The sequence below is a fragment of the Ictalurus punctatus genome, chromosome 5, assembly GCF_001660625.3.
Source record: "Ictalurus punctatus breed USDA103 chromosome 5, Coco_2.0, whole genome shotgun sequence".
Lineage (NCBI taxonomy): Eukaryota > Metazoa > Chordata > Actinopteri > Siluriformes > Ictaluridae > Ictalurus > Ictalurus punctatus.
This window is the reverse complement of record NC_030420.2, coordinates 9,317,869-9,345,406: the sequence shown is the minus strand read 5'-3', so window position 1 is coordinate 9,345,406 and position 27,538 is coordinate 9,317,869. Positions and strand designations below refer to the sequence as shown.

Sequence of the window (27,538 nt, the reverse complement as noted above, 5' to 3'; positions counted from 1 at the left end):
TTATCCTATCCACTTATACCAGAGGATTTATACTGTGAGGCACGAAATTTAAATTGCAGGCGGGGCCATTGGTGATGGCTGAGGTAGAAAGTCCACCAAAAAGAAATATTAATAAAAATGAATGTATCGGGCTTGCAAATCCCTTACACATTTTACATGGGAGCTCCACATTTTAACCTCACTAGAAAGCAAAAATACATTATATTAGGGCTGCAACTAATGATGATTTTGATGGTCAATTAAGCTGTCGATTATTTCTTTGATTAATCGATTAATTGGGTTAAAAGGCCAGTTTTTATTTTCTGTCATTTTTTCACATTTTGCCAGATGTTGTCCTTCAAACATTGTGCAAATTGAAGGCTATGAAAAGGTATTAAATGGATCTACGTGAGCCATGCTATACACTGTGCAAAGGATTTTTAAAAAATTAACATTATATTTTGAAAACAAAAAACAACTGATTGTCCACAAGCTTTAAAGCAGAAGTTAAATCACTATATTAAAAATGCTAAAAAAAAATGCTATTGTTTCTAAATATCACTAAATATAGCATCCAACATCATATTTGATCAAACTGAATATTTTAGTCAGTTATTTGTGCTTCCTTTCTATTGCGCGCTGTTTGATTGACGCGTGGACTCGCACTCATTCAGTGAAGTTTAATGGAGACTCGCTCGCTGTCAGGACGAGGATTTATGTCAAATGGAAATACTGGAGTGAATTTCTAATATTTACAGATAAGGATATAAAGGTAAAAATGTCATCTGTGCACACAACACACGCTTCTGTCGCAGCTTCTGACTCGACAAGCCACGTTAATACACTTACGAGTTTGTTTGAAGCACTTAATATAGAAAAATTCTCATGTTTTGGACGACCTGGATCGTGCACTTTTCCCACAGAAGCTCACTCTCTGACCTCCGCTGTGTTTCAGATGTCTTTTATTCATAGAAATGACGGCGGAAGATTATCCACAGTGAACGTCACAGACACGAGTACTACATAATGACATTCATCGATCATTTTAACTATCGATTATTATCGATTTTATTGATTAGTTGTTGCAGCCTTAATTTTATACATATATATTCTGCAGGGGGTCACAGTGGCATAATGGTTAGCACATTTACAGTATCTCACAAAAGTGAGTACACCCCTCACATGTTTGTAAATATTTGATTATATCTTTTCATGTGACGACACTGAAGAAATGACACTTTGTTACAATGTAAAGTAGTGAGTGTACAGCTTGAGTAACAGTGTAAATTTGCTGTCCCCTCAAAATAACTCAACACACAGCCATTAATGTCTAAACCGCTGGCAACAAAAGTGAGTACACCCCTAAGTGAAAATGTCCAAATTGGGCCCAATTAGCCATTTTCCCTCCCCGGTGTCATGTGACTTGTTAGTGTTACAAGGTCTCAGGTGTGAATGGGGAGCAGGTGTGATAAATTTGATGTTATCGCTCTCACACTCCCTCATACTGGTCACTGGAAGTTCAACATGGCACCTCATGGCAAAGAACTCTCTGAGGATCTGAAAAAAAGAATTGTTGCTCTACATAAAGATGGTCTAGGCTATAAGAAGATTGCCAAGACCCTGACACTGATCTGCAGCATGGTGGCCAAGAGCATACAGCGGTTTAACAGGACAGGTTCCACTCAGAACAGGCCTCGCCATGGTCGACCAAAGAAGTCGAGTGTACATGTTCAGCATCATATCCAGAGGTTGTCTTTGGGAAATAGACGTATGAGTGCTGCCAGCATTGCTGCAGAGGTTGAAGGGGTCGGGGGTCAGCCCGTCAGTGCTCAGACCATACGCCGCACACTGCTTCAAATTGGTCTGAATGGCTGTCGTCCCAGAAGGAAGCCTCTTCTACAGATGATGCACAAGAAAGCCCGCAAACAGTTTGCTGGAACCATGTCCTGTGGTCTGATGAGACCAAGATAAACTTATTTGGTTCAGATGGGGTCAAGCGTGTTTGGCTGCAAGCAGGTGCGGAGTACAAAGACAAGTGTGTCTTGCCTAAAGTCAAGCATGGTGGTGGGAGTGTCATGGTCTGGGGCTGCATGAGTGCTGCCGGCACTGGGGAGCTACAATTCATTGAGGGAACCATGAATACCAACATGTACTGTGACATACTGAAGCAGAGCATGATCCCCTCCCTTCAGAGACTGGGCTGCAGGGCAGTATTCCAGCATGGTAACGACCCCAAACACACCTCCAAGATGACCACCGCCTTGCTAAAGAAGCTGAGGGTGAAGGTGATGGACTAAACCCTATCGAGCATCTGTGGGGCATCCTCAAACAGAAGGTGGAGGAGCACAAGGTCTCTAACATCCACCAGCTCCGTGATGTCGTCATGGAGGAGTGGAAGAGGACTCCAGTGGCAACCTGTGAAGCTCTGGTGAACTCCATGCCAAGAGGGTTAAGGCAGTGCTGGAAAATAATGGCGGCCACACAAAATATTGACGCTTCTGCCAGCGGTTTAGACATTAATGGCTGTGTGTTGAGTTATTTTGAGGGGACAGCACATTTACACTGTTACACAAGCTGTACACTCACTACTTTACATTGTAGCAGAGTGTCATTTCTTCAGTGTCGTCACATGAAAAGATATAATCAAATATTTACAAAAATGTCAGTTGTGTTCTCACTTTTGTGAGATACTGTACCTCCTACCTCCTGGGTTGGTGGTTCAATTCCTGCCTCCACAAGTGGAGTTTGCATGTTCTCCCCATGTGTCGGGGGATTCCTCCGTGTACTTTGGTTTCCTCCCCCGACTCAAGATATGCTTCGTAGGCTGATTTGCATCTCTAAATTGTCCATAGTGTGTGTGTGTGTGATTGTGCCCTGCGGTGGGTTTGCACCTCGTCCAAGGTGTCCCCTGCCCTGTGCCCCGAGAGCCCTGGGATTGTCTTCAGGCTCCCCACGACTCTTTATAGGATAAGCAGTACAGAAATTGGATGGATGGATGGATGGATATATTCTGGTCTCGTTGGGGGTGGGGTTTGCACGAGTTCTGGGAACTGGGAAGAGGGCATCACGGAGAAAAACTTTGAAAATATCTGACCTACACTCACATACTGATTTTCTAATGTCCCAGATAAAAAGTCCTAATGTTTGGCTCACAGCTAGTGGATATAAGTTACGAAGAAGAATGGCATGAAAGATGTCACTGTCAAAATGCGGTAAAGACGCAATATGTAAATCAAAAAAGAAAGTGCTCTATCCTTACCTAATACAGTGAGACAGTGTAGATGGCCTCTGTTTGTTTGGGTGAAGGTTGTTTGTTTTTTGTTTTTTTTCTTAGCACACATGCAAAATCATCTGTATAAATAATATCTCTCTTGCTGTCCAAAATCATATGGATAGTGACTCTATTTTGAACACAGTACAGTATAAACTCCCCTTTAGCTTTGTCCTGTAATGACCCTGACTCGTATCTCCCCGTGGATTGTGTTCTCACAGCTTGTTGTTCCTGACAGGGTGTGTTTATCATGATGCTCTGTGCCACGTTACCTGCTAGACATTTATAGTACACAAATAATCTGCCACATCCTCATATCACAGCCATAACTCTGGCCAAACTATTATTCAGAGTCAGTGGATTATACATTTTGCTTTGCAGTGTTTTTAAAGCTCTGAGCTGTAGTAATTTTCCTCTTAATTCTAATGTTGATTTGTGTAACTTCACACTCAACACTGCATTATAAATTTAAATATTTCTTAATGAAACTAGAGGAAGATACTGTATAGGGCTTTATTTTGGTGGAAGTACTAACGTAAAGTAATGATATGATCCTGGCATATTGCTTGTTCGCTTGAACATAAACCACATCTTTTCAGCCAGTTGCTTATTTTGTGGTCAGAAATGAGCACGTGTGCATCGATGTGGAAATCTGCTTTTGGTATTTTTAAACCCACATTTTTGTCCAAAATTGTGCTACAGCCTATCAATATCCCTCTCGGCTCAAACAGGAAGGGAAAAAATGGGTATTTTTCTGAAGTGAAACCTTAAAATTCCTGCCTTATTTCCTAAAACCTGGTCTTGTGGATGTTCACTAAACTGTATGTCACTCCATTTCTATGGAATCCCAAACCTGCCGAAATAATAAATACATAAATAAATCTACAAAGAAATATAAAAATAAATAAATACATAAATAAGTAGGGTAATGAGGGGGCGTGTTTTACTTCAGACATAGCAGTCGAGATCAGAGTGCTGGCTGGCGTAAGCACGAGCGAAGCTCTGAGCCCACAGTGAGAGCTTGTGGTTTGCGCCTTGCATAGCAGCTTTGCTGTCATTGGTGTGTGTGTGTGAATGGGTGCATGACAAACAGTGTAAAGGGCTTTGTAGAACCACTAAGGTTAAAAAGCGCTATGTAAGTGCAGACCATTTACTATTTTACCATTTGACAAGAAGAAATGCAAGAGATGGGTGTGGACGTGCCTTTGAGTAGTGCAAGTGAAATAGGGAATGAATGACTTAGAGGTGGGCGACATGGCCAAATCGTGGTTTAAGTAATTTAATATCACCATTATTGTATGTATATAGGGTGATCATACATACTCTTTATCCCGGTCATGGCCTTAAAAAAAGTCCAGTCGGGATTTCAAGCTGTTATCCTGGCAAATGGAGGTAGCACAAAGTATTGACTAAAAGAGTGCCAATAATTGTTGCACACATATATTTAACAAAAAAGTTTTTTTTTGGATAAACCTGTGTTTTGTTTGCAATTGTTTGATATCCATGAGAGCAGAGTATTTTTGTGAATTTTTGAACAAAAGATCAAAAGGTTAAACAATAAAGGCAGTTTTTCACAGCCTTCTTTACTCATATTATACCAAGGGTGCCAATATTAGTGGATGGCACTGTATATTGTAGCTAGCTAGCTAATTCATTGCAATTTAGCCATACCTATCAGTATAACAAGTTAGTGAAACAGCCTTGTGATATTTTAGCTACATTTTATTTTAATAGTTCCTATTACTACCAACCACAAGGTTATTCCCACTAAATGATGTGTGTAAGTTTTAATCGTTACAGTGTGCATTCATTTGGACTGTTATGATGCCCTGTGTAATTTGTTCCTGTGGTTGATAGCTTGGTACATAGACAGAAAGATAGATATTCAGAGGATAATTACGTAATGACACTGCTGATATAACAAAGATGATTTTTTTTTTCAATTAAAAAAAATAATATATATCAGGAAGCATACCCACTCACCCTTCAATGCTTCAAAATTCACTCCCCAATGTTCAAACCAAATCTCTGTGGCCTCAGAGCTTCGCCCGTTCCTCCCCCAGCACTCTGAGCTCGATTGCTATGTCTGAAGTAAAACACACCCCCCTCATTACCTTATGGACAAAGAAATGTCGAAATAAATAAATGTAAAAATAAATAAATGTAGGAATAAATAAATGTGCAAATGCATAAATGTGGAAATAAATAAATGTTGACATAAATACATGTATAAATAAATAAACGTGGAAATAAATAAGTTAAAAAATAAATGAATGTGGAAAAAATATAATAATACATAAATAAGGAAATAAAATTATAAATAGTAATTTACTGTTGTATTCTTTGTAGACTTATGTATTTATTTATTTATTTTTTATACTTCTTTGTAGAATTATTTATGCATTTATTTATTTATTTTTTCTTAATATTTCTTCAGTTTGGGATTCCATAGCACTACTTTACCCAGCTAAATGCTGAATTATTTATCCTTATACTACAGCTCTAATTCTCAAATCAGATAAGTGAGAAAGTGTTGATTAATTTTCTATAACAGTAACTCTGACAACAGTTCTGTTTGCAAGACAAATCCCAGGTTTATATTAAAGTACTCGTTCCGATCCGTTAACATTTCTAATCAAATAAATGGATTAAAACATTATGTCGAATTGTTGATGAGGTTTGATATTGTTGAAAAATCTTCTATGAGGAGATGATTCTGTAACATTTTTGGATGGTGTCTCCGGGGGCCAGCAGTAAAGGTTTGTGACACAGGAAAGCCTTCATATTGCGGTTTCTCAGTTATGAGCACAGGTGGGATGAGTAGCCAAAACTTTTACTCAAGTACAAGTAAAACTACTCAAAAATAATGACTCAAGTAACAGTAAAAGTAATAATGTTAATAATGACTTGAGTAAGATTAATAAAGTATCCAATGAGAAGACTACTCAAGTAGCAAGTTACTACTTACAAATGAAGGGAAAATGCTGAATCTCTGAATGTGTGTGTGTGTGTGTGTGTGTGTGTGTGGGTCCTAAAAGAGTGAGTGTTTGTTGTGAAGGCATTCAGACCACTGCAGAGTATCATGAGACTCGCGACCTCATTATACGTGATATAACAAATTATTAAAACTACATATATTCATTCATATTTAACAGTAACGGTGGATAATTTCTGTGATTAAAAATGAACTTGAGTAAGAGTATAAGTATGGTCAGTTAAACCTACTCTTAAAAGTATATATATATTTTTTTTTCCAAAACGTTACTCAAGTAAATGTAAGGAAGTAAATGTAGTGCATTACTACCAACCTCTGGCAATGAGAAGCTGCGTTGTTTGTTTATTTATTTCTTAATTTTTTTTGCCTTATTAACTTCATAAGTGAGAAAAAAGTGAGGCTGGTAAGGGAACGATTGTTTACTGCTGTTATAACAAGTGATAGCAGGAACTAGCTTGTTTTGGGGATGTCCCACAACTTTTAGTGTAACAGATAAGGTGTATAATGTGTCATCCTTCACTTGAAACAAATTTAAGTGCAAAATCTGCAAATCAATGTGGCATAAGAGGAATAAAATATATATAATGGGGCATGTTGTTATAGGAAAATAATAAACTTTTGTAACTTGTATAGCAGCACACCCCATCATGTTTTATTCCTTCTATTAAAAAAACAACAAACTACTAGAAATGCAAAGTGTGAATCAGACAGTCATAAGGACATGTAATTAGTAGAGATAATAATGTGGTGTTAACCAGTATAGACTGAATGAGACATGCCATTAGCTTGACATTTCCAGCACTCGCTATATTTCATTTAATTCTATAAGTACATCTAGTCGTAATTCTTTACAAGAATGTTACTGTGCTGAGACGCTGGTGCTATTTTTTATTTATTGAAGAGAGTCGCTGAGTTGATCTCGTCAGCAGTAAGGCTAAGGTTGGAGAAGATTCTTATTTTTGTTTAATTTTGTTCTTATTTTAATCTTCGTTTATCAATTTTGTAGTCAGTGCTTAATTTTCTCCGCTTTTGCAGGTTCATATTTTATTGTTGTACGCAGTAAATGAATGGTATTTAGATGTGGCACTACTGTTGCAGTAACTGCTGGTGTTGTTAACAAATCTAAACGTGGTGAGAGAGCCTGCAGTGTAATATGAGGTTTTAGCAAACCAAATCAAATATATCTCATCCGCAGTATTACCAATAAAGCACTTTTCATATTATATATACAGTATCACACATCAGTGAATACACCCTTCACATTTTTGTAAATATTTGATTATGTCTTTTCATGTGACAACACTGAAGAAATGACACTTTGCTACAATGTAAAGTAGTGAGTGTACAGCTTGTGTAACAGTGTAAATGTGCTGTCCCCTCAAAATAACTCAACATACAGCCATTAATGTCTAAACCGCTGGCAACAAAAGTGAGTACACCCCTAAGTGAAAATGTCCAAATCGGGCCCAAAGTGTCAATATTTTCCAGCACTGCCTTAACCCTCTTGGGCATGGAGTTCACCAGAGCTTCACAGGTTGCCACTGGAGTCCTCTTCCACTCCTCCATGACGACATCACGGAGCTGGTGGATGTTAGAGACCTTGTGCTCCTCCACCTTCCGTTTGAGGATGCCCCACAGATGCTCGATAGGGTTTAGTCCATCACCTTCACCCTCAGCTTCTTTAGCAAGGCAGTGGTCATCTTGGAGGTGTGTTTGGGGTCGTTATCATGCTGGAATACTGACCTGCGGCCCAGTCTCTGAGAGGAGGGGATCATGCTCTGCTTCAGTATGTCACAGTACATGTTGGTATTCATGGTTCCCTCAATGAACTGTAGCTCCCCAGTGCCGACAGCACTCATGCAGCCCCAGACCATGACACTCCCACCACCATGCTTGACTGTAGGCAAGACACACTTGTCTTTGTACTCCTCACCTAGTTGCCTCCACACACGCTTGACCCCATCTGAACCAAATGTTTATCTTGGTCTCATCAGACATGGTTCCAGCAAACTGTTTGTGGGCTTTCTTGTGCATCATCTGTAGAAGAGGCTTCCTTCTGGGACGACAGCCATTCAGACCAATTTGAAGCAGTGTGCGGCGTATGGTCTGAGCACTGACGGGCTGACCCCCGACCCCTTCAATCTCTGCAGCAATGCTGGCAGCACTCATATGTCTATTTCCCAAAGACAACCTCTGGATATGATGCTGAACACGTGCACTTGACTTCTTTGGTCGATCATGGCGAGGCCTGTTCTGAGTGGAACCTGTCCTGTTATACCGCTGTATGGTCTTGGCCACCGTGCTGCAGCTCAGTGTCAAGGTCTTGGCAATCTTCTTCTAGCCTAGGCCATCTTTATGTAGAGCAACAATTATTTTTTTTCAGATCCTCAGAGAGTTCTTTGCCATGAGGTGCCATGTTGAACTTCCAGTGACCAGTATGAGGGAGTGTGAGAGCGATAACATCAAATTTATCACACCTGCTCCCCATTCACACCTGAGACCTTGTAACACTAACAAGTCACGTGACACCGGGGAGGGAAATGGCTAATTGGGCCCAATTTGGACATTTTCACTTAGGGGTGTACTCACTTTTGTTGCCAGCGGTTTAGACATTAATGGCTGTGTGTTGAGTTATTTTGAGGGGACAGCAAATTTACACTGTTACTCAAGCTGTACACTCACTACTTTACATTGTAGCAAAGTGTAATTTCTTCAGTGTCGTCACATGAAAAGCTATAATCAAATATTTACAAACATGTGAGGGGTGTACTCACTTTTGTGAGATACTGTGTGTGTGTGTGTGTGTGTGTGTATATATATATATATATATATATATATATATATATATATATATATCACACACACACACACATCTTTAAAATGTAAAGTATATTTAATAATATTTGAATAATAATAAATAAAGTTATTTAATAATTTAATAATAATAAATAAAGTTCTTTCAAAACCCTTGTACTTTTGCTGTTCCATCCATAATGCTGATATGTAAACTATCTCTGTGTATTTCTCTCTCTCTCTCTCTCTCTCTCTCTCTCTCTCTCTCTCTCTCTCTCTCTTTCTGACTGACTTTCTAATTACTGTCAGGCTGAATTCTGTCTAAAATATTACACAATAAGGTTCGTCGAACTGTTTTTACGAATCAATCTGAGCTTTAGTGTAACCTCCATGATGCTGGAATTTAGTTGTAGTTCGTAAGTGAGCCAGGAGAGGGTATCAGGGATTGTGCTGGTTCTAGACTGCATGTGATTGGCTGCTTGCAGTGGGTTACCATGGTAACCAGGCTGGAGGAAGCAAAATGGGCCCATGGATTAGTGAGGAACAGAGGGCAGCATTGAGCTATGGAGCACACACACAAACACATGCACAAACACACAAAGGCCAACTCTGAGCCTTCAGACATGAACTGAATCACAATAAGAGAGCACGCACACAACGGTTAGTCTAATCTAATGTACATCGAGAGCACACAGACATAAACAAACACACACACACAAGAATAATTCTCAGAAACATTTGATTTGAATAATTTACCTTAACAGATACTGGAACAGCATGTGAGTGTGTGTCTAGGGAAGCACGTGCACACAAGTGTACACATTACACAATAATGTATATGACAGTCTGATGTGTCCAAAAATGCACATTAAAATAGGGAGAACCTGAACACACACACACACACACAGATTCTCTCTCTCTCTCTCTCTGTCTCTGACAGCAGAGCTTCTGACAAGTCTGTGTGAGTGTGTCTGATGTTTTGTGTGTGTGTGCACGGGAGAGACAGAGAGGTGTGTGTGTGTGTGTGTGTGTGTGAGAGAGAGAGAGAGAGAGAGAGAGAGAGGTGTGTGTGTGTGTGGTATAGGAATCCTGAAATTCAATTGAGCTTAGAATGTCTAACTAAATTTGAGGTTATGTAATGCTCACCGGAGACCTACAGAGTGGGTTTTGTGCATGTGTGTGTGTGTGTGTGTCTGTGTGTGAGTGTGTGTGCCTGTGCGTGTGCCTGTGTGTGTGTTTAGTCATTTGTTATTTGGGTTAAATCAACTTCTTTTACTTCTGATGATGCCTTGTGAAAGCTTTCTAAGTCAGAACATTTCTCTGTCTCCCTCGTCTACACACCTCTCCTTGTCTATCTCTCTCCACCTCAGTCTTTCCGTCTCTTCATGATGACGTTAATAGTAAACAGAAGAACACAGAGATGACCAGACTCAAAAGAACTCATCCCCATTCTGATCAGATGTCTGATTTCAGGCATGTCTGCCTCAACAGAACTGAGCAGCTTGTTTTACACAGTTTTGCATATGTACAATAAGTGAGGAATTAAACACAAGGAGGTGTGCTATTACAGGAAGGTAATCAACGACAGGATGGTGTGATGTGACCCAAAGCATAGCAAAGGTCCACAGCGTGTAAAGTAACAGCATGGCCTGCAGTGTTTTGCCAACAATTACACATTCTTTCATTCATTAAGCAATGATAAGTCATATCTTTTTTATAGTTTAATGCTGTGGAATGTTTGTGAAAAAAGTTAGTTCCTGTTATCATACACAGTCATTCTCTCACCAGCCTCTCTCTCTCTTTTTTTTTTTTATCTCTCTTGAACTTAATAAAAAAATGCAGCTTGCACAAACTCCTCAGTTGTGAAGACTCTCCCATGGCTTAAAAATTTCACAAAAAAAAGACCGCTTTACCGCTGACTTTTTCAATGCGCTGACAACTGAGACTCCCTACAAATGTCTCCTCACAAAAAACTTCACTTTATTATCAAGTACACTTTATAAAAAAATCTGTTCCCTTTCAAAGGGAACTTCGACGTTGCATTTAGCATAACAGTGTGGGAAGCACCCTTGCGCGCGTGACCGGTATCTGAAGCTTGTGTAAAATCATGCCTCTACTTATAGGCCTGCCATGATCAGGTGATGTGGCAATTAAGCACGTCGCATGATATATATATGGCACCTGTGAACCACGCCGCCAGCCTTATTATCTTCAGCGAGACTGCATGTCTGTTGTTTGTGTGGCAAAAACGCTTCATTTCTACTCTACATTTTCTCAAAATCTCTAAACTTTTTTTTCTTTTTAGAAAAAAAAGGAAAGAAAAGAGAGGGAAATAATCAGCGAGAACGAATTCAGAAAGTGTGTTACGTCTTGCTGCCGTTTCATCCCGGGAGGAGACGGACACGCTTTCTGTGTGAAGTGTTTGGGTGTAGAGCATGCGACAGCAGCCCTCGAGGGGTCTGACTGTCAGCATTGTGAACATTTCACGATTAGGCAGCTCCGCTCTCGACTTACTCTCTTCTTGTCCGAAGGGAGTTGGGTTTCAGAGCCTCGCGGATCTGGGCTGACCGTGGCCGAGGCAGCCAACCGGCTAAGGTCGTGGGGTTCTCGTATGGATTTTGAAGAGGAGCCGGAGACGAGCGCTGCTCTATCTCTTGCTTTGTCTTCCGGTTCCGGCTCTCCACCTGACTTCGGATCTCGCGTTGCGACTCCTCATTCCCCTATGGAAAGCCAAAACACCCTCGCTGACTCCAAGGAGTCAGTAGAGGGTGCCATTGCACCAAAAACCGATACCAGTTCTCAAGCATATCAAGAGCTGCTTGAGGTAATTACTAGGGCAGTTGAAAAGTTGAATATAGACTGGCCCGGGGAAGAGGAAGTGGCTCGTAGCAGGCTGGATAAGCGCTTCCTCTCCAGTGAAAATAAATATAAAGCTCCCTCACACTGCAGAAAACTCCCCTTTTTTCCAGAAGTGCATGATGAGATATCATGCTTCTGGAGAAAGCCATACACTAGCCGTGTTTATAACCACGCGATGTCTGATTACTCAGCTGTCATGGCGAGTGAGCAACACGGCTATTTAGCGATGTCAAAGGTGGAGGAGGCGCTTGCAAGCCACCTCTCTCCATCAACGGCAGGTAATTTAGGGAGGCCAACTTTACCTTCTAAGCCATGTAAGGCCACCTCGGCGTTACATGGCTTAGGTGGGCAAAGCCTATGCGGCAGCGGATCTTGCTTGTGGGTCACTGCATACAATGGCAGTGTTGCAGGCCTACCAAGCAGACCTGCTGAGTGAGCTCGATACTGGGGAGGGAATTGGGCCCGAGGCAGTGGCAGAGATGCGCCGCGCCACAGATTTATCTCCGCGGGCGACCAAACAAACGGCCCGTCATATTGGCCGTTCAATGGGTAGCCTGGTTGTGGCGGAGAGGCACCTATGGCTCAACCTCTCAGGGATGGGGGACAAAGATAAGGTCTCCTTGCTGAACGCCCCTGTTAAACCTTCCGGCCTGTTTGACGGCGCGGTTAATGTCATCGCGACAGGTTTCGCGAGGCAAAACAGCAAACAGTGGCGTCTAGCCAGTTCCTTCTCCATCGTGTTGAGTTCGCCCGGGCCTACGTGAGTGGAGGCGCAGAAGACGAGTGTGGCGGCCCGCCTCCCCCCGCAGAAAGCCGGGGGACCGGGCGGCCACAGCCGCGGGCTGCTAAGAGGCCTGATCTAAGAATGATCATACAAGCAAAGCAGGCAAGGAAGGAACGGTCCTGATGGGCTACGGAGGAACGTATCAGGGGACATGAGGTTGTTAGGGCAGATAGCCCCCAGTGCTTCTGTAGAGCCTGCCCTGGCCAAGGCCATCTCTGGTCAGCGAGCTGTCACAGGGCGACGGAAATCTGATGCTTTCCCTCCAACGAAATGTGGAAAAGCTAACATCACTGAAAGACCATTTGGCAGTGTGGAAACTACTGCCAAATGTGTCTCCATGGGTTCTGTCTACCATAGAAAAGGGTTACCGGGTACAGTTCAGAGCTCGACCCCCCGGTTCAGAGGTGTGCTCACCACAGTTGTCAGCACAGAGCAGAGCCCAATGTTAGTGCAGGAATCAAGTTCCCTTTTGGACAAAGGGGCCATAGAACATGTACCCCGTTCCCTAAGGGAGGGAGGTTTTTACAGCGGTTATTTCCTTTCCAAAAAAGATGGGAGTATGTGGCCAATTTTAGATCTGTGTCATCTGAACCGTACTCTTCGGACATACCGGTTCAAGATGCTGACGCTCAAACTTATTGTGCCACAGATTCAGTCCGAGGAATGGTTTGTGACGATAGATCTGAAAGATGCATGTTTCCACATGGAAATATCACCCAGTCACAGGAAGTTCCTGAGTTTTGCTTTTGGAGACAACACATACCAATTTCGGGTTCTTCCCTTCGGGCTAACTTTAGTGCATGGATGCTGCTCTGGCTCCCTTGCGACTCCAGCGCATCCGTGTACTAAACTACCTGGACGACTGTTTAATTCTAGCACGATCCATGGAACAGGCGGTTCAACATCGAGATGTTGTTCTTGCCCACATGAGTAGCTTGGGGCTCAGATTGAACCTCAAGAAAAGTATGCTTTTTCCAGTGCAGAGGACAACTTTTCTAGGTGTTATATGGGATTCTACTACGATGAGGGCGTTTCTATCCCCAACACGCGTAGGATCGATCCTATCAACTTTGAGCAAGATTAACCTAGGTCTGGCCATCCCCTCCAGTCTCTACGAGAGACTGTTGGACCTTATGGCAGCAGCAGCCAACATCATACCGTTGGGCCAATTGCACATGAGACCATTTCATTTATGGCTGAAAAGTCGGGGGTTTCATCCGAGGATGAAACCTCTGAGAGTAATCAGTGTCATGCGGCGATGCCTACGTGCTCTGAGTATTTGGAGGTGCCCGCAGTTTCTAGCCTCAGGTCACACTCTAGGGGCGTCTCCTTACCGCAAGAAGGTAATGACAGATTCGTCCCTCACGGGCTGGGGTGCAGTCTTAAATGGCCGTCCAGCTCACGGTCTTTGGGGCGGCCCTCATCTGGAGTGTCATATAAATCGCCTAGAGATGCGGGCCGTATTCCTAGCACTGAAATTTTTTCTTCCTCAGTTGAGAGGTCACCATGTGCTAGTTGTGTCAGACAGCACAGCGGTGGTCTCATACAGTATCTCACAAAAGTGAGTACACCCCTCACATTTTTGTAAATATTTGATGATATCTTTTCATGTGACAACACTGAAGAAATGACACTTTGCTACAATGTAAAGTAGTGAGTGTACAGCTTTTATAACTGTGTAAATTTCTGTCCCTTCAAAATAACTCAACACACAGCCATTAATGTCTAAACTGCTGGCAACAAAAGTGAGTACACCCCTAAGTGAAAATGTCCAAATGTCTCTCTGTTGCCCCTTTCTGCCTTGACTTTGCCCCTGGTTTAGCCAAGGCCTTCATGTATCCTAGGCCGGATTATATTCCTAAAGTGCCTACATCGGCTGCCCACCCTATGTAAGTCGGAGCAGCTGCTGGTCTGCTTTGGCGGCGACAGTAAAGGTGATGCTGTGTCAAAGCAGCGCATCTCTAATTGGATAGTGGAAGCAATCTCTATGGCTTACAAGGCGCGCGGTCTCGCCACGCCTCTGAGCATAAGAGCTCATTCCACTAGGGCGGTCGCCTCCTCGAAGGCTTTGTCCAAAAGGGGTATCCTTGCAGTATGTGTGTGCTGCTGCAGGATGGTCTACGCCACACACATTCATTCGTTATTACAGCCTGGATATTCATTCCACCCTGGGCTCAAGTGTCTTGCAGTGACCCTTGGGCTTGGGTCTTTTTGAACAGGCCATACACTCGGTATGATGGAGTGGGTATTCCTGTTCCCATACTGTTATGCTAAATGCAACGTTGAAGTTCCCTTTGAAAGGGAACGCGGGGGTTACGCATGTAACCCTGTTCCCTGAGAAGGGAACGAGACGTTGCATAGCTGTGTCATACCAGGGCAGGCCTGTGAATTGCGTCTTCGCTTCAGATAATAGATGCTGGCGGCGTGGTTCACAGGTGCCATATATATATCATGCAACGCGCTTAATTGCCATGTCACCTGATCATGGCAGGCCTATAAGTAGAGGCATGATTTTACACAAGCTTCAGATACTGGTCACGCTTCCCATACTGTTATGCTAAATGCAACGTCGAAGTTCCCTTCTCAGGGAACAGGGTTACATGTGTAACCCCGACGTTTTTGTGATGTGCCTGCTACACAAATCCCTGTGTAAGTTACTAGAGAAACAGTATGTTTACATGGACAACAATAATCCACTCTTAACCCAATTAAGACCATACTTTGATTAAGAAACTACCATGTAAACAGCTATTTTTACTTACCTTAATCTAATTAAGGCCATAATCGAAGTAAGCAATAATCTAATTAAGACAGGTGGAGTACTCCTGTTTTAGTCGCATTATGGACGTGTAGTAGTGACATGTAAACACCTTAATCATATTATGAACGTCGTGTGGGAGTTTTCACTGCATTTTGCGACAGGACACGATCACAAACGGCAGTTTACGTTTTACGGTGAATAAGAGAGTTCGGCCGCGTCCCAAATCGCATACTTTCCTGTAGTGGGGAAAAATACATGTATCTCGGCTACTATATAGACGGTAATTATGCGATTTGGGACTCACCCACGGCTTCAAGCAGTCGTCTATTTGCACGTACAGCACGACAAATAATTAACTGCACTTAAAGCGTTCGTAAAATTTTTTAATAAAAACACCCAAAACTCTATAACGAAGTTATACCAACTGTATGTTGATACGTGAAATTCTAGAGGGACGTCCGACGGCGTGGGGTAGTGATGTAATGACGTGGGCTGTTAATCTAATTATGTTCTAAAACATGTAAAACGGGAACATGACAGGAGTATTCTAAAAGCGACTCATGTAAACACCTTAATCACATTATTTTATCTTAATCAGAGTAAAGTCAATAATTAGATTAATGCTGACAGCAATAATCTAATTATTGACCTTATTCTGAATAAGACCATAGTGTGATTAAGGTGTGTACATGTCTATCATTATGTTTACATGGACAACAATAATCCAATATTAACCCGATGAATACAATACTCTGATTATTAAGAAACTAGCATGTAAACAGCAATTTTTTATTACCTTAATCCGATTAAGGTCATACTCGAAGTAAACACAAATCAAATTAAGACGTGTGGAGTACTCCTGTTTTAGTCGCATTATCGAGGTGTATTACAGATATGTAAACACCTTAATCACACTATTAATGTCGTGTGGGAGTTTTCACCGCATTTTGCGACAGGACATGATCACACACATGGCAGGCCTCAACTGTTTTACGGTAAACAAGAGAGTATGGCTGCATTCGAAACTGCATACTTACCTACTATACAGTAGGCGAAATACATGTATTTCTATATACTATATAGTAGGTAAGTACGCGGTTTGGGACCCAACCCACAGCTTCAAGCAGTCGTCTATTTTCACGTATAACATGACAAATACTTAACCGCACTTGAAGCGTTTGTAAAAATTAAAAATGAAACACCCAAAACTGTACATGGTACCATAACGAAGACGAACTGTAAGTCGATACGTGAAATTCTGGAGGGACGGTGTGGCACGGTGACGTAATGACGTGTGCTGTTATTAGCTCTATGTTCTATAACATGTAAAACGTGAACGTGAAAGGAGTATTCTAAAAGCGACTCATGTAAACACCTTAATCACAATATTGTCTTATTCAGAATAAGGTCAATAATTAGATTACTGCTGTCCATGTAAATGTAGTCAGTGATGTATTAGAACAAGCTTATTAATATAAACCTGTGATTTGGCTTGTTGCCAGAACTGTCCAAGCTGCTGTTATAGAAACGTAATCAACACTGCCTTTAGAAAAGAAAATCAACAGTGGTGCTGTGTAAAAGATCACAATCATAAGGAACATGATGTCATGAAATGAGTTATATTTCCCTTGAGCATTATGATCATTTTGAAATTATGCTACTGCAAATATTATGTGGGGCGCACGGTGGCTTAGTGGTTAGCATATTTTGCCTCACACCTCCAGGGTTGGGGGTTCGATTCCCACCCCCGCCCTATGTGTGCGGAGCTCACATGTTCTCCCCGTGCTTTTGTGGGGGCTTGAAAAAAATATCTTCAATGTCTAAATATGGGTCATCATCAAAATTAACCCAATTATCATATGACTTTCAAACACCCTAATGAGCTCATTTAATGTGTATATGAAAATAATTTAAAAACGTACACTTTCTTCTTTCATCAACAGCCATATTTGTTCATGACTCATTGCATGTTCCATGACTGTATGAACCCTAGAACCATGAGCTTACAGTATATATAAACGGGGGAACCTGTGTTGAGTCAGTGTGTGTGTATGTGTGTGTGTGTGTGTGTGTGTGTGTGTGTGTGTAGGTATGTGTGTGAGTGTTGTGGCTCTGCATGTTGAAAGTGTAGCTGTATGTGTGTATGATAAGTGTACTCTGCACAGCCAGTATATGTTAGAACAGTGTGTGTTCTGTGGCGCACAGAGACTTCCTGCTCACTGTGAGCCTGTGTAGAGCTGCAGGACATGCTGCATAATAGATCAGATGATTGATTTATAAAGACACCTGGGACGCCTCTCGCTCTGAACTCAGCAAGCATACAGATATTGTGTGTTGTGGTAATAGAGTCATTACTACAGTAGTAGGGCAGATGTCAAAAACGTCATCTCACAATACCTGCAGACATTTCTACAATAGAACTGCATTACAGTGTAGAGATTTGCTAACAAACTGCCACTGAAACAACCTGGAGTTCAGTGATCCTTTTATTTAACGTCTACAGAAATAAAAATCAAGAAACAAAAAGTATTATGACATAATTTATCTTAATATTGGGTTAGCATCATGTTCTATTCTTTTATTCTATTCTTTATTGGGGGCACAACAATTCTATTCTATTATATTCTTTATTGGCAGCACAAAAAATGTCTATTCTAATCTATTCTTTATTAAGGGCATAAAATATATTCTATTCTATTATTTATTGGGGCACAATAAATCTATTCCATTCTATTCTTTATTAGGGGCAAAAAAGTGGTATTCAGTTCTATTCTATTCTACCCATTATTGGGGCACAAAAAAGTATATTCTATTCTATTCTATTCTATTCTATTCTAGTCCATTCTATTCTTCATTGGCACAAAGAAATCTGTTCTGATCTATTCTCTATTCGGGCTCAAAAATCTATTCTGTTTTATTCCATTCTATTTTATTGTATATTCTTTTCTTATTCCATTTTAAATTAAGGGCAGAAACATCTATTCTATTCTATTTATTAGGGCATGAAAATATTTTATTCTATTCTATTCTTTATTAGATGCCCAAAAAGTGTATTCCATTCTGTTCTTTATTGGGGATGCAAAAGTTTTATTCTTTTCTGTTTTTATCCTTTATTAGGAACACAAAAAGTCTATTCTGTTTTTATATGGGGCACAAAAAGTCTGCTCTATTCTATTCTTTATTAGTTGCACAAAAACATTCTATTTTATTCTATTCTATTCTTTATTCAAGCGAAAACAAACTATTAAAACAAAAGTTTATTCTATTCTATATCAGTGCACAAATATTCTATGCTACAGTATATTAAGGGCAAAAACATTTTATTCTGTTCTGTTTTGTTCAATATTAGGAGGACAATCATTCTATTCTGTTCTATTCTATTTGTCAGAGACGGCAACAATTGCAGAGAGTGTTTTTATTAAAGCCAACTGCCAGTGGCAAACAAATCCAAATCACTAGGCAAAATCCAAACACGCAGAACAGGCAGTGGGTCAGGTGATGTGCAAACAGAGTAAACAAGAACAAGGCAACGATCAAGAGACTGTGAAACACACTAGGGTCAGAAATAGCAAACATGTATCACAGGCTTGGTCTGTCAGATGAAACGTCACAGCTGAGCGAACACGTCGCGAAGTGAAGGTGTAGCGGGGTGCTTATATGTGTGTGGAGTCGATTCAGTAATCAGGTGACTGTGAACGTGACCATGAACCTGGTGTGTCGGAGTTGTAGTCCAAGGTGCCCATGTTTGTAGGCGGAAGTGCATTGTGGGAAGTGGAGTTTAGTGCAGATTCTATTCTATTCTATATTGTGACAGAAGCATTCTATTCTGTTCTATAATATTTTGGCTATTTATTGGAGCCCTAGAGTTTTTATTCCTGAACCTTCCACTCAGAGAACACTTATTATTAAATTTGTCTTTAGATTCCAGCAGACATTAATGTTAGGCCTACTTGTTTTTATGAATGATTGTGGTTAGGATTTAATCCTAGTGTCATAAACGCTATTCTAGTTTATTCAGGTTGTAACATGCTTTCAGTATTTCAGTATTTGCAAAATGGCTGTGTTGTGTTCATTCAAGCCAGTCTGCTGACTGCGCTGGTATGGATTATTTTCACGTACTCATGATCACAAAAATCAAGGCCTATGTTTATATTCATGCAAGTGGCTACAGACATTACATGTCTTACCCATTTCTTCTTTTTCTTAACCACCCCCTTTTCTCCTCTCTTTCCCTTCTTCTGCTGAATGCCCAATGGGGCCCACAACACTGGTTGTCAGCTGCGAGTGGTTGCTAGGTAACAGCTACCTGACCGCGGTTAGCTGCCACTGAGTGACACACATACAAACCAAACACACTGTGTGAGGAATACAAGATAGAGGAGAAGAAAAGATATGGATGCTGCAGTGATTCATTTTCTGCCATTTTCACGCTACTGTATAGTCTAACCGGAAACATCACTGTTCATCTCCATTATGTTGTTTGGAGGAGGGAGAAAATAAGTGCCTCTTCTAAACAAGAACACTGATAAAGGTTTACTGCAGTGTCTGGCTACAGAATGTTAATATAACCAACGTCAATCTAATACTAATCCCAGCCTTACCCCTGACTTACCCCCTAAACACTTTGTTCTTGTGTTAAGCCAGATCCTGATGACTCATGATGTATTAAATACTTACTTGGTATATCACTGGCTTTTGTAGCAGTGGATAGGCAGGCTAACTTTTTTCAGACCCATCCCAGAATGGTCCTGAAACTTTATCAATTATGTCTAAGTGAAACGTACTCTCAAATTCATTTCTCAATTGTATTTTGTGTACAGCCAAAACATCATGAGCTGCTTGATCATATACTTATACACTATCTATCTATCTGTCTGTCTGTCTGTCTGTCTGTCTGTCTGTCCATTACACTACCATTCAAAAGTTTGGAACACACCTGATCATAAAAGTTGTCTTCATTTACTGTTTTCTACTATTTTAGAATAATTATTAACACTGAAATAACAAATAATGGAATTATGCAGGGACCAAGAAAGGAGTTAAACCTATCACAAATATTTTATATTTTAAATTCTTTATAGCATTCCTGATGAAGCTTTCCATACTCTTAACCAGGAAGGAGCATTACCCAGGAGTAGGGACGTCACGAGAACCGATACTTCGGTACCAAGTTGGAACGAACATTCTTAAAATGTGACGGTACTTGTTTTTCTGCAGTAGGGTTAGTATCGTTTCTAATGAAAGTACCGGGGTTGCAATTTTTCCGGACCTGAAGGGGGCAGCAAATATGCGCAAGGGTTTTAGTCGGTCCACAAGTGGTAAAGAAGAAGAACAGCTACTACAAGCACACAGGAAAAACTACAGAAGATTAGCTCCGCCCCGACTCATTGAGAGGAAATGTGGTATGGAATATGGAAATACTTCACATTCGAGGAGGATGACAACAAACATATGATTGATGCTGTGAAGCCGGTGTGCAACCGATAATATCGTTCAAGATGGTCCTATATTATGTTTGTTTGAGGCAGCTGGCATTGTACCCGTGAAACCAGCTATCGTTATGCTCCATGTAATGTTAGCGATAGCCAGTTATTTGTTAACGACCCTAAAACATTGCAATGTTATAAACTACCTCCTAATGGGTCTCCATGCATCGCCATTCAGCCCGTGTCCTGTCAGCTAAAATGTTGCCTAATGTCACTAATAATTATTCAAATGTTCATGCTTTTAATAAATCTTTTTGGCCTGCCACCATATCAGTGTATTTAAACTAAGGCTTGCATTCAGAGTATAAGGTGCGCGTGTGTGTGCGTGTGCGCGCACGTTTAGGAGTGCACCTCCACTGTAGCCTCCACTCATTGTCAGACGGTGTTTGATAACTGAAACATCCCCCCCTCTCTCTCTCTTTTTGCCAGTATCAGCCAGAGGAGGATGACCACCAGGAGAGTTTTTAATTAAATTTAAAAAAAAAAAATTTTATACCACACCGTGGTATCGACTTTGGTATCGAGTATCGTGTACTTTTGGTGGTATCGGTACTGAGTACTAGATTTTTGGTATCATGACATCCCTACCCAGGAGGCTTATCTAAAAGTTCACTAAATAGGACTACTTTTTTTGCAGAAACAGTTCAATTTTAAGTTGAAACTACTTCTTTTACAGTCTTTCACATTTTCAGAAGCCACTTGTTAATGTACTGCTTGTGTGTATGTTTGTGTAGGAAATAAACTCAATAAGGACCTGCGGCACTACCTAAGTATGCGCTTTCAGAAGTCCTCGCCAGACCACGATCTTCAACAGACCATCAGAAACAGCCTCTATCACTATGCTGTGCCATGTGAGTATCAACAAACAGTCCATGCCCAATTAAACACACACATGTTTAATGCTCATTAACCTCAGTTATCAAAAGAAAATCTTTTGGCACGTTTAGTTTTTGCCAGAGTGCGCCAGAGCGCCTGGCGGGCCAGCTTAGAAGAGGCATTTTCACTCACTGACTGACTGACTGTCCCATTGTTGAGACGCACATGCACGAGGAGTCTAGCTACAGTGTTACGTCCAGTTTACAGTTTCTCATTTCATTGCTTATACTAAATTTACATTTAAACTTATACAAGTTTATAATTACTAGTTTGAATTATGTAGAGTCAGTGGGATCAATTCATAGTATTATTGCATCCAATTACATTATAAAACTTGCAGTCGAGTAGTGCACTGGTAAACATTGCTGCCTCAATACTCCAGCAACGTGGGTTTGATCCTGTGCTGATGTTGTCAATACATGATCGAATCATGTTAGATGTACAAAAATGTATAGTGTTAATGTAACCCAGTTCCTTCACATGGAACTGATGTACACAAAGGAATTAAGTTAATTCAACGAGCTAGAGGAGGCATTTTCACTCACCGACTGACTGTTGAAATGTCTGGGTTACGCACATAACCCTGTTCCCTGAGAAGTTGTGTGAGCTTCACGCTGTCTGAAGCGTCCTCACGTGTGACCGGCATCTGAACCTTGTGTGAAATCACGCCTATTTATAGGCCTGCCGTGATCAGGTGACGTGGCAATTAAGCATGTCGCTTGATATAAAACGGCACCTGTGAACCACGCCATCAGCCTTATTATCTGAAGCAAAGACACAATTCACAGGCATGCCCCAGTAGGACAAAGCTATTTTTATCTTGTTCTCTTCTCAGGGAACAGGGTTCAAAAGATCCTAGTCCGAGGGTCACTGCAAGACATTCGAGCCCGGGGTAGAATGCATGTCCAGACTGTAATATTGAATGAATGTGTTTGGCGTAGACCACCCCGCCACAGCACACACATCTTGTAAGGGTATCCCTTTGGATAAAGCCTTTGAGGAGGCGACCGCCTCAATACAGCATCACCTCGACTGTCACTGCAAAAGCAGACCAGCAACTGCTCCGGCCACTGGTCGGAACGGTGGACGGAAGTACAGACAGCCCTTACTGGACACAGTAGGTGCAATTTTTCTTGTTCCAGTGTGAGGAACAGAGGAAGGCGGAAAGCCTGCAACACTACTGGCTGGGCAGCAGACGTAGGCACTTTAGGAATATAATCTGGCTTAGAGTATTGGAAGGCCTTGGCTAATCCAGGGGCAAAGTCAAGGCAGGAAGATCTTGCATAGGCTTTGCCAACCAACGCCGTGGTGGCCTTACATGGCTTGGATGGCAAAGCCGGCCCCAGTAAATTACCTACCGTTGATGGAGAGAGGTAGCTTGCAAGCACCTCCTCCACCTTTGGCGAGCCACTTCCTCTTCCCCGGGCCAGTCTAGATTAAGTTTTCCTACTCCCCTAATAATCACGTCAAGCAGCTCTTTATATTCTTGAGAGCTGCTGTCTGTTTTTGGTGCAATGGCTTCCCCTTCTGTCTCCTTGGATTCAGGGATGGTGGTTTGGTTTTCCATAACAGAAGGAGGAGTCGCGACGTAACCTCCAGAATCCAGCAACGAGCTGGACCCGGAAGACAGAGCAAGAGATAGAGCAGCACTGGTCTTCAGCTCTTCTTCCAGATCCATATGAGATCCCCAGGACCTGAGCCGGCTGGGTGCCTCGGCAGTGGCCGGCCCAGAGAACGAGCCGCAAGCGGAGCTGCCTGATTGTAAAACACTCACACAGTGCACAGTCAGACCTCTCGAGGGCTGCTGTGGCATGCTCCACTACCAGATACTTCACACAGAAAGTGTGTCCGTCCCCCCGTGATGAAACGTGAGCAAGGCGTCACACACTTCCTGGATTCTCTTTCACTCATACTTTTCTCTTTTTTTAAAGGGACAGAAAAGTAAAAACATTTTTCTTTTTTTTAGAAAAAATCTTTTGCGAGCCTTCACACAAACAACCGACTTGCAGGCTCGTTGAAGATAATAAGGCTGACGGCGTGTTTCACAGATGCCGTTTTTACATCACGTGATGCACTTAATTGCCACGTCACTTGATCACGGCAAGTGATTTCACACAAGCTTCAGATGGCGGTTACGTGAGAGGGTGCTTCCCACAGCATGAAGGGAATGGGAACATGCATTTGTGAGTAATCTAGCTAGTCAAATCTCTATCTAGCTACCCTTAACTAGCAAGCAGTGAGCACACCCAGGGGCATTCTATGTCATACATGCATCTGCTGACACTTGTATGACAAATGCTGTGCATCCAATGAAACTGCAGCAAAACTAAACTTACATAGTTTCCCTGTTTAAATAAGAGTTGCAGTTTGTGTCCACAAGATCAAAACTGTGAAATATTCCTATCATTGTAGGGGTGTTTGCTTCCCACCTAGATACGAAACATATATATATATACACACACACAACCACCTCTCCCACACCTTGCATTTTGAGTCCACACATGCTCTTGTCTACAACATGCTGAGTGTGAGTGTTTTCTCAATCTGGTGTTGCTCTTGTGTTGTCTCTTGGGATATTTAATTAATATCTTATTATCCAGCAAAGCTATGGCAAGAGCAGCCTGTGAGGAGAAAGCAGTAGCAAAATACTGACAGTATTAACACTCACCATTATATACAGTACATTTGCTGTCCACTTTATTAGGAACAGGTGTTCCTAATAAAGTGGATGGAGAGTGTATGTGACATCTCTAACATGTTATAGCCCAGCCTGTTTCTAGTTACTTAAAATATTTAAAGGCCAAGTTAAGTTTCGCTAACCCAATAAATCAGTTTCATATAATTCATAAACTGCAAAAATTCCATAATCCTACAGCACTAAATTGTTAGATAACATATTAAATGATTCAACTTATGCTCATTCTGATTACATTGCTACTGTCAGTTTTAAATTATGTTACCTTTTTTTTGTAAGTCCGTGACTGGAAGTCAGATATGAAATTTCTCACTCATATTAATTGTAAGCTTTCTAAGTTGTTCATGGCTGCGTCAGACATCGCGTACTACTCTACTACACAGGAGGCAAAAAGCAGTACGCCAGAGGGGTAGTACTGTATGTCTGAATTCCCAGTAGGTGAGAAATACCCAGATGGCGTACTGCTTCTGGCGAGATTTTGCAGTGTGCATCCGATGGACACTACGGGAGTCAAAAATTCCCATAATGCAACGGAACTGGCACGGACGAGCTCAGAATAAAAATGGTGGAAGACAGATCATCGGCACTTTCTAATTATTAAACCTTGATTAAACAGGACTTGTTGAACAGTTCCAGAATAAATTGTTAACTTGTTGAAGGTTTAAACAAGAAAACAGTTGTCGGCGATGAATGGCAACGAATTTACCTCAGCCTTTTAACACTGCCTACATTAAACTACTAATTCCGGTAACTTTCCTGATGTGATCGTTTTGCCGTTAGTGCAGTTGCTTTAATCTGGTGGTCCCTTTAAGATTTTTCTGTTTATGATGACAATGAAAGTCACATGACAATGCCAACATGGCGGATGTAGTATGTCCGGGATTGTATTCATACTACACACACATGCTGATTAGTACCTACTGTTTCAACGGCCATGCAGTAGGTGCTGCATGGAATGCAGTATCTACTGTCACATTACGCGATTTTCGGACACAGCCCATGTGTCCAATCCATGTAATAATAAAGCCTAGAGAATTGAAGATAGCCCAAATTACTTCCTGTTACATAACGTGCAATAATCCTATATATTGTATTTTTTATATGATTACATACCAATATGTTACCAAATCTCAGAATAATGATCTGATACTAATATCCAGTCACTAACCAAGCCAACTCTCTGGAAGCTTCTGTAGTGAGGTTATGTGGGGCATCACAGCTGTGAGGGTGATGTTCTCTGAGGATGGGTGTTGTTCTAATGGATACCTAGTACTGAATCAGCACGTTCCCATTACAGAGCAATTTGGCATATAGCATTTATGCTACTAAAATGCATGTATAACACAAGAGCAAATGGGATTCAATCCTCTTTACTATAAGGTGCCCATTTTCTTATACCTTTATTTCACTGAGTGGAGATCTCATCAGAAATCCAGACCCATTTCTTTTCTCAGACTGTTTCCAGTTTTCCTGCCGTTGACATGTTTCCTGTCATTCCTTCCTGGCTGCTATATATGAATACTCTGCCATTGTTGTATCAATAATTTGTCATGTAGACAGGGTGAGCTCCTGTAAGTGCAGTGGCCTGGGTAATGTAGCAGTCTACACTCTCGCCCTTTTCGGTTTGTTGGCATGAAACCTGCTATCACTGCTAAACATCTCAGGGTCTAAAACAGTGAAACGGGCTGAGTCAGATATAAAATCCCTGAAGTTTAAAGCATAAAATGTGGCTATTTGCAGAGTCCAGCATTGTTTGGTGATTTCCCTGCTCCAATCTGCCTGATTCAGCTCATCACACAATGGCCAGGTTTTGTTAGAGCGGCGCTGTACTGTGCTGAACTCTGGACCACTCCTGGTCTAATGGTCTAACACCAAGGTGGAAGAAGTACAGAGAAGCTGCACTTCAAAGTATGAGTACTGTGTCAGAACCTTAATTCAAAGTAGAAGTATGGAGGCAAACATTGACTTTCACTCAAGTACAAGGGTATCTATATCTAAACGTGTTAATATTTTTTAATGATGAAAAGAAATGACCACAAGTTCATCCTGTATTGCTAGCTAATTCTCTAGTAATCAGTCATAAATAAAATATCCTGCTAATTCCTGGAATTTGGCTTACTGGATAGGTGATATTTAATAACGCTTTTGGAATGAACACTGCGGTGCATTAGCAATAAAAACAATCTAGCTACTTTACAAAATTAACTAGCTACCTAATTCAACAAGCAAACTTACAAAATGTAACTCGATGGATACTTTAACTAGCTAATGTACAAATGTAACTAGCTAGCTAATTTAGAGAATTGAATTAAGTAGCTGATTAAATGAGCTAATTCACAAATACTAACTATCTAACTAATTTACAACACTTCAGTAGCTAGCTAATTTACTAAATGTAACTAGTTCATTTAACTAGCTACATTAGAAAACTAACTATCTTACCAAACTTAAAGTTGACTTCCTCAGCATACTTCTTTAGATTTCATGTTAAAGGCGGATATCTGAAGGCTGATTGGGGGAAAATCAAACATCTCATCTTATATGAATCGTTAACTCCAGCAAAAGACAACACCTTACTAAGAACCAAAATTAAAATGTGTTGTTCAATATTTAAGTTCTTTGAACGTCAAAGGAGTAAAAATATTTTCTTGTACTTAAGTAAGAGCACACATTTTCAATTTCAATAATACTTAAGTAAACATTTGACATACAATCGCAGTGCTGTGTGGGTGCTGTGCCCCATCCAGACTTCTGTGTTTGTGTATCTCTCATACTAAATTGTTTCAGAAATTAAAACAAAATCTAAGATAAAACAAAGGCAGCCTGAGTAAAGACAAAATACAGTTTTTAAATGATAATGTTATTTATTGAAGCAGAAAAGTTACCCGATACCAACTGGGCCTGTGTGAAAGTGTATTTGCCCCCATAGATACTAATTCCCCAAATCTATGAAGCTGCATTCATAATGGGGTTGAGCTGGTCTAGACGCAACCAGGCCTGATTACTGCAAACCCTGTTCGATCAAATCAACACTTAAAT

General features: G+C 41.1%; 1 protein-coding gene across 22 annotated transcripts in view; it reads left to right on the top strand.

Annotated features, from left to right (window-relative positions):
* The window catches only part of magi1a (membrane associated guanylate kinase, WW and PDZ domain containing 1a), a 157,012-nt gene that overhangs the window by 24,173 nt on the left and 105,301 nt on the right, over positions 1–27,538 (top strand). For all 22 annotated transcript variants that reach the window (XM_017468078.3, XM_017468075.3, XM_017468068.3 and 19 more), the window contains exon 3: positions 21,663–21,779. In XM_017468078.3, coding sequence (XP_017323567.1) covers positions 21,663–21,779 — 117 coding nt within the window. The remainder of the gene's footprint in view (positions 1–21,662; positions 21,780–27,538) is intronic.